Source organism: Leucopleurus acutus, assembly GCF_964270905.1.
Source record: "Leucopleurus acutus genome assembly, chromosome: 8".
In the NCBI taxonomy this organism is placed as follows: Eukaryota; Metazoa; Chordata; class Mammalia; order Artiodactyla; family Delphinidae; genus Leucopleurus; species Leucopleurus acutus.
In genome coordinates, this window is record NC_139151.1 from 93528188 (window position 1) to 93542984 (window position 14797).

The 14797-nt window shown below is 36.5% G+C and overlaps 1 protein-coding gene across 1 annotated transcript in view; it reads left to right on the forward strand.

Moving 5' to 3' along the window:
• The window catches only part of HSD17B12 (hydroxysteroid 17-beta dehydrogenase 12), a 160749-nt gene that overhangs the window by 53177 nt on the left and 92775 nt on the right, over window positions 1–14797 (forward strand). Inside the window, exon 3 of the mRNA XM_082844327.1 lies at window positions 5687–5762. Within this exon, the coding sequence (XP_082700453.1) occupies window positions 5687–5762 (76 nt within the window). The remainder of the gene's footprint in view (window positions 1–5686; window positions 5763–14797) is intronic.

Below are 14797 nucleotides of genomic sequence, written 5' to 3' on the forward strand. Positions count from 1 at the left end.
TTAATTTTTTATACAGCAGGTTCTTATTAGTCATCAGTTTTATCCACATCAGTGTATACATGTCAATCCCAATTGCCCAATTCATCACACCACCACCACCAGCCCCGCTGCTTCCCGCCCTTGGTGTCCATACGTTTGTTCTCTACATCTGTGTCTCTATTTCTGCCCTGCACACCTGTTCATCTGTACCACTTTTCTGGGTTCCACATAATATGCGTTAATAGACGATATTTGTTTTTCTCTTTCTGACTTGCTGCACTCTGTATGACAGTCGCTAGATCCATCCATGTCTCTACAAATGACCCAATTTCGTTCCTTTTTATGGCTGAGTAATATTCCATTGTATATATGTGCCACATCTTCTTTATCCATTCATCTGTCGATGGGCATTTAGGTTGCTTCCATGACCTGGCTATTGTAAATAGTGCTGCAGTGAACATTGGGGTGCATGTGTCTTTTTGAATTATGGTTTTCTCTGGGTATATGCCCAGTAGTGGGATTGCTGGGTCATAGGGTAATTCTATTTTTAGTTTTTTAAGGAACCTTCATGCTTTTATCCATAGTGGCTGTATCAGTTTACATTCCCACCAACAGTGCAAGAGGGTTCCCTTTTCTCCACACCCTCTCCAGCATTTGCTGTTTCTAGATTTTCTGATGATGCACATTCTAACTGGTGTGAGGTGATACCTCATTGTAGTTTTGATTTGCATTTCTCTAATAATTAGCGATGTTGAGCAGCTTTTCATGTGCTTCCTGGCCATCTGTATGTCTTCTTTGGAGAAATGTCTGTTTAGGTCTTCTGCCCAGTTTTGGATTGGGTTGTTTGTTTTTTTAGTATTGAGCTGCATGAGCTGTTTGTATATTTTGGAGATTAATTCTTTGTATGTTGATTCGTTTGCAAACATTTCCTCCCATTCTGAGGGTTGTCTTTTCGTCGTGTTTGTAGTTTCCTTTGCTTTGCAAAAGCTTTTAAGTTTCATTAGGTCCCATTTGTTTGTTTTTATTTCCATTACTCTAGGAGGTGGATCAAAAAAGATCTTGCTGTGATTTATGTCAAAGAGTGTTCTTCCTGTGTTTTCCTCTAAGAGTTTTATGGTGTCCAGTCTTACATTTAGGTCTTTAATCCATTTGGGGTTTACTTTTGTGTATGGTGTTAGGGAGTGTTGTAATTTCATTCTTTTACATGTAGCTGTCCAGTTTTCCCAGCACCACTTACTGAAGAGACTGTCTTTTCTCCATTGTATATCCTTGCCTCCTTTGTCATAGATTAGTTGATCATAGGTGCATGGGTTTGTCTCTGGGCTTTCTATCCTGTTCCATTGATCTATATTTGTTTTTGTGCTGGTACCATATTGTCTTGATTACTGTAGTTTTATAGTATAGTCTGAAGTCAGGGAGTCTGATTCCTCCAGCTCTGTTTTTTTCCCTCAAGACTGCTTTGGCTATTTGGGGTCTTTTGTGTCTCCATACAGAATTTATGATTTTTTGTTCTAGTTCTGTAAAAAATGCCACTGGTGATTTGATAGGGATTGCACTGAATCTGTAGATTGATTTGGGTAGTATAGTCATTTTCATAATATTGATTCTTCCAATCCAAGAACATGGTATGTCTGTCCGTCTGTTTATATCATCTTTAATTTCTTTCATTAGTGTCTTATAGTTTTCTGCATACAGGTCTTTTGTCTCCCTAGGTAGGTTTATTCCTAGGTATTTTATACTTTTTGTTGCAGTGGTAAATGGGAGTGTTTCCTTAATTTCGCTTTCAGATTTTTCATCATTAGTGTATAGGAATGCAAGAGATTTCTGTGCATTCATTTTGTATCCTGCAACTTTACCAGATTCATTGATTAGCTCTAGTAGTTTTCTGGTGGCATCGTTCAGATTCTCTATGTATAGTATCATGTCATCTGCAAACAGTGACAATTTGTATTCCTTTTATTTCTTTTTCTTCTCTGATTGCTATGGCTAGGACTTCCAAAACTATATTGAATAATAGTGGCGAGAGTGGACATCCTTGTCTTGTTCCTGATCTTAGAGGAAATGCTTTCAGCTTTTCACCATTGAGAATGATGTTTGCTGTGGGTTTGTCGTATATGGCCTTTATTATGTTGAGGTAGGTTCCCTCTGTGCCCACTTTCTGGAGAGTTTTTATCATAAATGGATGTTCAATTTTGTCAAAAGCTTTTTCTGCATCTATTGAGATGATCATATGGGTTTTATTCTTCAATTTGTTAATATGGTATATCACATTGAGTTGTGTATATTGAAGAATCCTTGCATCCCTGGTATAAATCCCACTTGATCGTGGTGTATGATCCTTTTAATGTGTTGTTGGATTCTGTTTGCTAGTGTTCTGTTGAGGATTTTTGCATCTATATTCATCAGTGATATTGGTCTGTAATTTTCTTTGTTTGTAGTATCTTTGTCTGGTTTTGGTATCAGGATGATGGTGGCCTCATAGAATGAGTTTGGTAGTATCCCTTCCTCTGCAATTTTTTGGAAGAGTTTGAGAAAGATGGGTATTAGCTTTTCGCTAACTATTTGGTAGAATTCACCTGTGAAACCATCTGGTCCTGGGCTTTTGTTTGTTGGAAGGTTTTTAATCACAGTTTCAATTTCATTACTTGTGATTGGTCTGTTCATATTTTCTATTTCTTCCTGGTTCAGTCTTGGAAGGTTATACCTTTCTAAGAATTTGTCCATTTCTTCCAGGTTGTCCATTTTATTGGCATAGAGTTGCTTGTAGTAGTCTCCTATGATGCTTTGTATTTCTGCAGTGTCCGTTGTAACTTCTCCTTTTTCATTTCTAATTTTATTGATTTGAGTCCTCTTCCTCTTTTTCTTGATGAGTCTGGCTAATGGTTTATCAATTTTGTTTATCTTCTCAAAGAACCAGCTTTTAGTTTTATTGAGCTTTGCTATTGTTTTCTTTGTTTCTATTTCATGTATTTCTGCTCTGATCTTTATGATTTCTTTCCTTCTACTAACTTTGGGTTTTGCTTGTTCTTTCTCTACTTCCTTTAGGTGTAAGGTTAGATTGCTTATTTGAGATTTTTCTTGATTCTTGAGGTAGGCTTGTATTGCTATAAACTCCCCTCTTAGAACTGCTTTTGCTGCATCCCATAGGTTTTGGATCGTCGTGTTTTCATTGTCGTTTGTCTCTAGGTATTTTTTGATTTCCTCTTTGTTTTCTTCAGTGATCTCTTGGCTATTTAGTAACGTATTGTTTAGCCTCCATGTGTTTGTGTTTTTTAAGTTGTTTTCCCTGTAATTGATTTCTAATCTCCTAGCGTTGTGGTCAGAAAAGATGCTTGATATGATTTCGATTTTCTTAAATTTACTGAGGCTTGATTTGTGACCCAAGGTGTGATCTATCCTGGAGAATGTTCCCTGTGCACTTGAGAAGAAAGTGTAATCTGCTGTTTTTGGATGGAATGTCCTATAAATATCAATTAAATCTGTCTGGTCTGTTGTGTCATTTAAAGCTTGTGTGTCTTTGTTAATTTTCTGTCTGGATGATATGTCCACTTGTGTAATTGAGGTGTTAAAGTCCCCCACTATTATTGTGTTACTGTCGATTTCCTCTTTTATAGCTGTTAGCAGTTGCCTTATGTATTGAGGTGCTCCTTTGTTGGGTGCATATATATTTATAATTGTTATATCTTCTTGGATTGATCCCTTGATCATTATGTAGTGTCCTTCCTTGTCTCTTGTAACATTCTTTATTTTAAAGTCCATTTTATCTGATATGAGTATTGCTACTCTAGCTTTCTTTTGATTTCCATTTGCATGGAATATCTTTTTCCATCCCCTCACTTTCAGTCTGTATGTGTCCCTAGGTCTGAAGTGGGTCTCTTGTAGACAGCATATATATGGGTCTTGTTTTTGTATCCATTCAGCGAGCCTGTGTCTTTTGGTTGGAGCATTTAATCCATTCACGTTTAAGGTAATTATCAGTAATGTATGTTCCTATTACCATTTTCTTAATTGTTATGGGTTTGTTTTTGTATGTCCCTTTCTTCTCTTGTGTTTCCCACTTAGAAAAGTTCCTTTAGCATTTGTTGTAGAGCTGGTTTGGTGGTGCTGAATTCTCTTAGCTTTTGCTTTCCTGTAAAACTTTTGATTTCTTTGTTGAATGTGAATGAGATCCTTGCCGAGTAGAGTAATCTTGGTTGTAGGTTCTTCCCTTTCATCACTTTAAATATATCATGCCACTCCCTTCTGGCTTGTAGAGTTTCTGCTGAGAAATCAGCTTTTAACCTTATGGGTGTTCCCTTGTATGTTATTTGTCATTTTTCCCTTGTTGCTTTCAATAATTTTTCTTTGTTTTTAATTTTTGTCAGTTTGATTACTGTGTATCTTGGTGTGTTTCTCCTTGGGTTTATCCTGCCTGGGCCTGTGCTTCCTGGACTTGGGTGGCTATTTCCTTTCCTAAGTTAGGGAAGAAAACCGGTAATTTTTTAATGATAATGATATCTGTCCTTTTACATTTACAGTAGATGCTGTTTTTCTATAAAAAGCAGCTTTTCCTTGTTCTTCCTCCCCCATTAATTTTTTAGAAAAACTATCAGTATATATTCATGGGTTCTTTAGATGTTTTATAAATGATTAATTTAGTAAATTATTACCAACCTTAATTATCTTTATAAAAAATGTTCTTCCATATCTTCTCATTTGCAGTACTACTACTGTTAATAAAAGTTGGCTTGAGGATTTAGGACTGGAAAATTAGTTCACTAAATCACTTATAGTTCATAGCACCTAATTTATTCTCATTTATATACTGTCTGGAGTAGTTCACTAAAAAGTTCTGTGTATATCAGTGTTTTTTTCCTCTGCCACTATATTTATGGGTCTCTGGGGTAGAAACCATGTTCCCATAAATCATTCATTCTATGAAGCACTTACACAGCACTGGGGAGGTACATAGAGGGTACCCCTCAGGAATTTCTTTTTTAAGTCATCCAATAAACTATCTTAGTTTGCCTTTGTAGTCCATAAAGTCTAATGTTTAAATAAACATTTTAAAATTGATTCAATTTTTAGGAATTCCTAACTTTTTTTTTTTTTTTTTTTGCGGTACATGGGCCTCTCTCTGTTGTGGCCTCTCCCGTTGCGGAGCACAGGCTCCAGACGTGCAGGCCCAGCGGCCATGGCTCACAGATCCAGCCACCCCACGGCATGTGGGATCTTCACGGGCCGGGGCACGAACCCGTGTCCCCTGCATCGGCAGGCGGACTCTCGACCACTGCGCCACCAGGGAAGCCCGGAATTCCTAAAATTTTAACTGTGGTTTTCTTTGCCAGTTCTGTAGTCTTCATGTATCCTCTCTAAAATGAAAACGTTTTTAAAGCTAATTTTTCAATTAAAAAAGTAATAGTTACTTATGATTAAAAAAAACTAAGTATAGACAAGTCCAAAATAAAAGTAAAAGTCTTCCTTTTTCTAAAACCCTATGACTTTTATATACTAGCTTGATTGAGAAAGATAACCCTTTGGGGAATCTTTTTGTAAAGTCTTCATTTTGTTTTGCCCATTCATTGCACTGGGGTTTATTAGTTTTTTAACTTGGATTACCATATGGTCAGATTTTCTTAAAATGACACTGTATCTATCAATAATTTACATTTTAAAGTGAAACACGCAGGTGTCATTCAACTGTTTGGTGTCTCTTTTATTGTTTTAGTTAGCAAAGCGTGGAATGAAGATTGTCCTTATCAGCAGATCACAGGACAAACTGAACCAGGTTTCCAGTGAAATAAGTAAGTTCTCACATCACCCTTCCCTCCCGTTATGATCACAAAAGGAATATAGCTAGTCTAAATTTAATGTTTTCAAGCAGATATCTAGCATTGACATAATTATTTATAGTTCAGAAAGCTGCTTTTTCATGCTGTTAATGGGGTGTTTCACAGATGGATCATCAGTTCTTTCAAATTAATATAGGATTATTATAATTTGCTTAAAATGTCTTTAACTGACTCGTTTAGGTTCTTTTGTCAGGATTCAAGTTCTCTGATCATTTTATCATGTTCTCCTTAAATATCTGAATTCCTTTTCTGTTGTTTCATTTAAATATTCTTGCATTTTTTTACTCTTTGACTTCATTGTCTTTAAATGGTATATCATATATGATTGAGGAAGAAATGCAAAAGGTAACATATATACATGTGACAGGGAAACTACTTTGAACTTTTTTCTTAGTTATGCTTGAAACCTGAATTATAATATGGCAAAAACTCTTTCAACTGACATTCAGTTAACCAACCAGCTGGATAAACCAGTGCTGTCCATTTCCTTGGTAAAATGTACTGACTCATGTTCCCAGTATGCTAACTGTTTGTGACCTGTAGGCTTCTCAGTATGATGCTTGTCTGCTTTTATTCCTACAGGTCAAATGGTTTACTTATGAACAGTCAGTTGTATTTGTTTCCAAACTTACTTATGCTGGGTGCATTTGTTATTAATATTCTGTAAACTGATGCAATACTAGTTTAAAAAGGGGAATACAAGAACTAAGTTAAAAGCTCTGAAAAAACTGAGAAAAGCAAGTTTTTTTAGAAATTGGCTGTCAGAAATCCCATGGTGGTCCAGTCGTTAGGACTCAGTGCATTCACTGCTGGGCCCGGGTTTGATCCCTGGTCTGGGAACTAAGATCCCAGAAGTCCCATGGTTTAGCCAAAAAAGAAAGAAAGAAAGAAAGAAATTGGCTGTCAAGTTAGGGGTAAACAAGAAAAATTCAAAATATTGGAGAAAACTAGAAAAAGTAAGAAAGAAATTTGTTTTGATTGTTCCATATGTGTTGAAGTTTTTGCTGCATTTTATGAGAGCTGAAACTGCAATTATAAATAATGCATTATGAGTGTGGTTTATGTAAGAAAGACTAGAATTCCAGGTAGCAGATCTAAACTCGGATAAGGACTTGGCCCTACACAGAGGATTGGTGAAAGAATTACACTTATTCATGGTTTAATTGAAAATAAAATGGTTACAGTGTGTATTTATCATTTTCTAGGATTCCATGCTGTAACTGACTTCTCTATGTAGCCAGCCAACAAACTGCCCTAATTCATTCAGATGAGAGAGGATATATGCTGTATTTTTCTGTTATTTTTTTCCCCAGCTTTACTGAGATATAATTGACATATAACATTATGGCAGTTTAAGGTGCACAACATACTTATTTTATTATTAACATTACCACCAGCTACTAACATTTATATAGTACGTTATTATTGATTTATTCCTTCACATGTATTATCCTCTTTGATCCTTCAAACATCCTTGTGAGATGTATATTTTTGTTATTATTTCTACCCAGACCATAGCTGGTCCTGTTGGACAGATTACACATTGATGCACTTTATCTTTAGGTGAAAAACAGATCTTCATAGATTCCTAGTATAACGTGTGTTAAATCTTTTTGCTTTTTTTTTTTAACCATGTTGAGAGAGCACAGGTCTTTACAAAAGTGAGATATTCAATAAGTCTTGGGCATTTAAGGATTTTAACTTTCAAGGTTTCAACTATGTAAAACCAACCCTGAAGGCCCAAGACATACAGAATCTTGTAGTTTTGCTAAGGTGTGAATTTGAATTAAGCTATGACACTAAGGAGCCTGAGGTAGTTATCACTTATGTAGTAGGTGAACTGAACATACTGCCTGGATCTTAGTACTGTTTCTTTCTTAGTTACTTGTAGTCATGTGTATAATAACTCTTATAGTGATAAAAATGTTGTGTGTATGTGTGTGGGGTGTGTGTGTTTGTAAAGCTGACTGTTAATGAATGCACTTGCTAGTTGCTAGAAATAAACGTTCATAGGCAGAAAATAGAAGCTTTTGATTAAATGGAACGTTGAATTTTGAAATGCTATGCTATGAATTAATCCACCACTTATTTGATTCAGAAACAAGAAAAGCTACCTCACAACACTCACAGCAAGTGCTCCAAGCTGTACAAAAATTGCCCAATGAGTCAGAAGATATACTTTAATGATGTTTGAGAATTTGGTTAACTTGTGATATGAGGTGACACATGACTGTGGACAGAAATGTGATTCTGGAGAAAGACAGGATCCTGTTCAAACATTTTTCATGAAGGAACAGATGGTAAAGACACTGAAATGACCTTTATTATGAGGAAAAACATTTTTTTTTTTAGTTGTTGAACATTTTGAAAAATGCTTTTCTGGGCATAATACAAATTTAATGGAAGAGGTGATATCAGCAGACCAGGTCGTCCATTCTAGGCTGAAGAAATAAATACACAGAGGAGATTTATAAGTTTGTTCAAGTTTTTAACTCAGATGTAAATCATCTTTGAGAGGATAATGTTTTCCTGAACATACGTATTCCAGAAGAAGGAAGGACCAGAATTTAATGTTGGTGAAGACAGACTAACTCTGTTTATGCCTTCAGCAAATCTTTATTGAATGCCTGTGTACCAGGTACTGTGCTAGGCAGTTAGGATACAGTAGTGAACAAGGTAGATGCTGTTCTTGCCCTCATGGAACATATATGCAAGTGGAGGAGACAGAAAAAACAAATAGGAAAAAAACCACAACAATAAACAAAACCAAAATAAGCAAAACCAAAAAAAGACAAATAAATAATTGCAGTTTGTAGTAAGTACCATGAAGGAAAAAATAAGGGACCAGAGAGAGAAAATGGGGAGTTCTTATGTTGTAGCAACATGGCAGATTTTATGACTGGCAGAGTGTGAAATGGCCAGACTAATGACCTTTTGCCCGTATGATGGACAAGCTGGAGCCTTAGTGAGGAGCAATCTACTGGGCCGTCTTGGGGGTACAGTGGTAGAGGGATTGTGTGTAAGTTATAATGATAGATTCACTCCAACATTTCTATTTGCTTGTGCTTTTGGGTCCTTGACTCTAGATTATGCCATGGGAAGTTGTGGCCTCCCTATCTTATTAAATGTGGGCTATCATGGAGTCCAAATTTCAGTCAGCAACATGTTAACTCTTAGAGCCCCTTCTAGCTGTATAAGCTAACCGTTAAATCCTAAATCTCTAGTAAGTGACACATATAAAATATATTGGCCCAATCTGGTGTTATATTTTATTTTCCTTAGTCTAACACTCTTAGAATCTATTCTCACACAGATTTTTCCAGGTTTCTACCAATAAAAATTAGCAAAATTTGACAACTATTTTTGTGTATAAATTATTACTTCATGAATCAGACTTTGTACTTGTTCCCCAGAGAATGTCAGTATATAACCCTGTTACGGGTGGTGGTAAGGGATGGTCCAGCTAGGTCTTGAGGAGAAGAGGAATTCCCTTGCAAGCAAATTACCCATATATTGGGTTGGCCAAAAAGCTCGTTTGGGAAAAACCTGAATGAACTTTTGGCCAACCCAATATTTATGGTGAGGTTATTACAGGATTTTCAAGCCAGGGAAAGCTAATCTCTTCAGACACAGGAGAACAGGTGATTTCTATTTCCACTGGCAAGGGAGGCTCAGAGTAGCATTGAGGGGGCAGTGTGTGTATCCAGATTCTTAGCTTGAGCAGAGTCCACCCAGATATCCTCATCCCCAGTTTCAGGGACTCATTCTTTCTCATTTAGTTTCGCTTTCATCCGTGAAACGTGGTGCGTCTGTGGAATTCACCTTCCATTGTAATTCTGCAGATGGCACAGTTAAATCTGATGTTAGCCAGGTGAGCTCTGTGGCTATAAGACATAAAAGTTTTTATTGGGGCTGTCATAGAAGTTCTCTGGATCCTGATCATAAATGTGAGCTTGAAAGCTTAAAGACCCAAGCTTGTCATTTTCTTTCCGTAAGAGCTCCAGTGCATTCAGAAGAAGCCACATACCACAGTCCTTGTTTTTTATTGAAGTATAGTTGATAGACAGTAGTATATATTACAGGTATACAATACAGTGATTCACAGTTTTTAAAGGTTATACTCCATTTATAGTTATTATAAAATATTGGCTATATTCCTCGTGTTGTACAATATATCCTTGTAGCTTATTTTATACTTAATAGTTTGTATGTCTTATTGCTCTACCCCTGTATTGCCCCTCTGCTCTTCCCTCTCCCCACTTATAACCACTAGTTTGTTTTCTTTATCTGAGTCTTGTTCTTTTTTGTTACATTCACTAGTTTGTTGTATTTTTTAGATTCCACATGTAAGTGATATCTTACAGTATTTGTCTCTATCTGACTTATTTCACTTAGCATAATACCCTCCAAGTCCATGCACGTTGCTGCAAATGGCAAAATTTCATTCTTTTTTTTATGGCTGAGTAGTATTCCATTGTATATATACACACCTCTTCTTTATCCATTCATCTATTGGTGGACACTTAGGTTGCTTCCATATCTTGGGAATTGTAAATAATGCTGCTATGAACATTGGGGTGCATGGATCTTTTTGAATTAGTATTTTTGGGTTTTTTTTTTTTTTTTTGATATATACCCAGGAGTGGAATTGCTGGGTCATTTAGTTCTATTTTTAGTTTTTTGAGAAAACTTCATACTGTTCTCCATAGTGGCTGTAGCAATTTACATTCCCACCAACAGTGTAGAAGGGTTCCCTTTTCTCCACATCCTTGCCAACATTTGTTATTTGTGTTTTTTTTTTATGATAGCCATTGTGACAGGTGTGAGGTGATATCTCCATGTGGTTTTGATTTGCTTTTCCAAGTCTTTATAGTCATCATTTCTCCCAAACTCAAATCCTTTAAGACACTTCTTCAGTAGATACTTTGCTACAATCAGCAATCACTGTTAATTTGATTAGTAGTGATGCTACTGCATCACATCAAACCAATATAAAAGTCTTTTGAGGTCTGTATTTTGGGCTTCCACTCCTGATACCAATTTCTGTATCAGTCAGAGTTCAGTCAGGAAACAGAAGTCAAACAAGTTCATTTAACTAGACTAACTTGTCTCTCCTAGTCCAGCTCTTACACTCACTCCAGTTGGTTAAACTCATCCCTCTTTCTTCCCTATCTCAGAGGGAAGGTGGAGATTGAAAAAGAAACTAAGTGCCAACTGGAGAGAAATAGGCCTCCTTTCACCCGCTAACTCGCTACTGTCATTGTGTAAACTTGGGGATTCTATCCCCAAGAAGTAATTCCTTGAGAAGTAATTCCTGGTGAATGTGGAAGACAGTCTACTCATCATAGTTCTTCAGAAAAAATTTAAAAGGATTATATACAATTTCATAGGGAACTAAATGTTTTGCCAACAATGGATAACTGCTTCCTCAGGATTGATTGCTTAGATGAAATTACAGTTCTTTGTAAGGATACCTGTCACTGAAAGTGACACACTGAAAGTCATCACACATATAATAAGCTTATTTTATTATCATTGTTAGCCAGGATTGTGAATGTATTAAGTATTTTTATCGATCTTGATTTGTCAAGGGAAAAAAACTCAATGGATAATTTTTTTTTTTTTTTTTTTTTTCTGTACGTGGGCCTCTCACTGTTGTGGCCTCTCCCGTTGCGGAGCACAGGCTCTGGACGTGCAGGCTCCGTGGCCATGGCTCACGGGCCCAGCCTCTCCGCGGCATGTGGGATCTTCCCGGACCGGGGCACGAACCCGTGTCCCCTGCATCAGCAGGCGGACTCTCAACCACTGCGCCAACAGGGAATCCCTGGATAATTTTTGAACTCTGAGTTTTTGCTTGCAGTAAAGCACAATGCACAGGAGACTGGCTTTCAGAACAACCTGTTGGTTCACAGAATATAGAGACGGGGTTATTAATAGTTCATATTATTATGTGGCAATCAATAATTCTCATTGCATACAGTTTAATCAGCTTGGATTATAAAAACACATTTCTGTCTTTGCATAAAAAAAGCAAATATGATGTTTCTTTTTTTTTGTGACTTATATCAGGGTGAAAACCTTTAGGATGGCCCTGAAATTTCATGACTTTAAAATGAAAAACTTTTAGAAATGTAAATCTTATTGGTCTGTAGTCGACAGAGGAATAGGTTAAGGTGAACAGTATCAGTTTCACTTTTTCAGTCCTTACCTATGATCATTATCTGTGCAGTTAAGGTGTGGATTTGACCAAACATGTTTGTTCCATGGTTTTCTGATGCACTATCGATATTGTTCATATGGTGCTTTGTATGTTTAGCTTACTTCAGCTACATAAGGACAATGAGGCATTATTGAACACATAAAGATCTTTTTGTTTTGTGTTTAATAAAACTAGAACTGGGACTCCCCTGGTGTTCCAGTGGTTAAGACTCTGTGCTCCCAATTCAGGGGGCCTGGGTTCGATCCCTGGTCAGGGAACTAGATCCTGCATGCCGCAACTAAGAGCCCATGTGCTGCAACTAAGACCCGGCGCAGCCAAATAAATAAATAAATATTAAAAACAAACAAACAAAAAAAACTAGCATCACATGATAGTAGGATTAGAGTTAATCTCATGCAGCCTCTAGAGTCATATATGTATATTTTTTTATCACTTTCTGTAGTGCCAGAAATATTTTTATTGCCCTTAGAATTAACCTATTTCAAGGTCAGGAGCCATCAGGAACCAAAATTTCATTCAGTTTGCCTCTAATGCTTTTGCCTGTAGTACCTATGACTGTAGAAGTATCCTCTCACTCCAAGTTCCTCAAATCACTCAACGTTCCTGGCCTTCCAGAAAGTGACATTCTGTGTACCTATAAGACGGAGACTCCTCAAGCCACAGAGCAGGTACCAGGCTAGTTTCCTGGCAGGTCACTGAAGCATTATTTCTCCATATGGGAGTGTAATTCCTTACTAGTGGGCTTGTCATGCCTAATTAAGTGAGATTTATTATTAAATGAAACATTTCTGGCATGGTGGTAGCTACAAATTTGTTTTGTCTAATTATATCCTGGTAAGGAGAAAGATAGATTCTTAGTGAGCCTATGCAAATAATTACATTGCTGTGTAAAGTATAAGAACTCAGTAAAGATATGTTGTGTAATATGTGACCATTGTCCTGATTAGTTTTGCAGACAGGCCGATCAGTATGAGTTGTAGAGACTTCCCTGGAGGTCCAGTGGTTAAGACTTTGCCTGCCAATGCAGGGGGTGCCGGTTCAATCCTTGGTCGGGGAGCTAAGATCCCACATGCCTTGTGGCCAAAAAACCAAAACATAAAACAAGCAATATTGTAACAAATTCAATAAAGACTTTAAAAATGGTTCACATCAAAAAAAAAAAAAAAAGAAAAAACCTTAAAAAAAATGTGCTGTATTTTCTACACAATTTCCATCTTTCAATCAACCTAACAATTTACTAGTTTGTGTTCCAGTTACTATTGCCACATAACAAACTACCCCAAACTTATCAATGTAAAATAACCGTTTGAGATGCTCACAAATTCTGCTGGTCAGGAATTTTGCCGAGACTCGGGAGACAATTTTTTGCCTGTCATAGCATTACTGAGGTCACTCAGTGATCCTTAGCGGGTGGATTGTCTGGTCTGGAAGATCTGAGATGGCTTCTTCCCACTTTGGTGCCATGGCATAGCTGGGACTGTTGACTGCAGTGCCTTCATGTAGCTTCTCCAGCATGTCCATCACAGGGTAGTTGGACTTCTTACACAGTGCATTATATTTCATACTATGATATGATCAGAAAGAAGACAGAACTATTTTAAAAATTAAAGTGATCAAACCAGCTCTAATTTAGCCAACAGTTTGCCTTAATTAGTTTACATACAAATTGGATACCATTATTAAAAATATTTCAAAAGTTTGTATTACTGTAATTTTAAATAACTATTAGTTGCTAGCCAAATATCTGTTTAACTTTTTAAAGTATCACTGCTTGAGCTGGTCATTTCTTTGAAAATGCATCTTCTGAAATTCCTAGCACATTTAAAGCGTTAGAAGTTTTGTCCTTGCTTGGTAACTTTTGAGTTTTCTCTGATTTAGTGAGCACTTATTAGAAAAGAAAAGGTGTTTTAAAATTTAAAACAGAGAGTTGCTTGATAGTATTGTTCTTTGCACTGAAATCTACTTTGTCCAAATTTCTTGTGATTAGTTTTAGCATCCAGCTTTCTTTTGATTAGTGTTAGCACGATATATCTTTTTCTGTCTTTATTGTTAGTCTATATGCACTTCATATTTAAAATGGGTTTCTTGTAGACAACATAGATTTGGTCTTGCTTTTTATCCAATTTGATGATTCCTGTCATTTAATTGGTATGCTCAGACCATTAACGTTTAATGTCATTGTTGATATGATTGTGTTGAAATTTACCAGTTTACTCTTTGATTTCTATTTGTCCCATCTGTTCGTTTCCTTTTTTTTTGTCCTGCCTGCTTTTGGGTTAATAGCATGGTTTTTATTATTACATATCATTTTCTCCCTTGGCTTATTGGCTGTACATCTTTTTTTGTTTGTTTGTTTTTAGTGATTGCTTTTGATTTTGCAGGGTACATCTTTAACTTATCACAGTGTACTACTTCATGTGTAGCATATGAACCTGATGATCCTATACGTCCATATATTCTGTTTCTCTGTGTGTATGGACTGTGTAACAAAGTACTTTTGCCTTAGTTCAATTGTATTTTAAACTGTATTTCATATTACCATTTCTGATGCTCTTCATCCCTTTGTGTAAATAAAGATTTCAGGACTTTTTTTTCCTGTCTGCAAGATGTCCCTTAACATATCTAGTAGTGCTGGTTTGCTGGTGACGAGTTCTTTTTGTATATCTGAAAAAACCTTTATTTTTTTATTATTATTATTTTTTTGTGGTACGTGGGCCTCTCACTGTTGCAGCCTTTCCCGTTGCAGAGCACAGGCTCCGGACGCCCA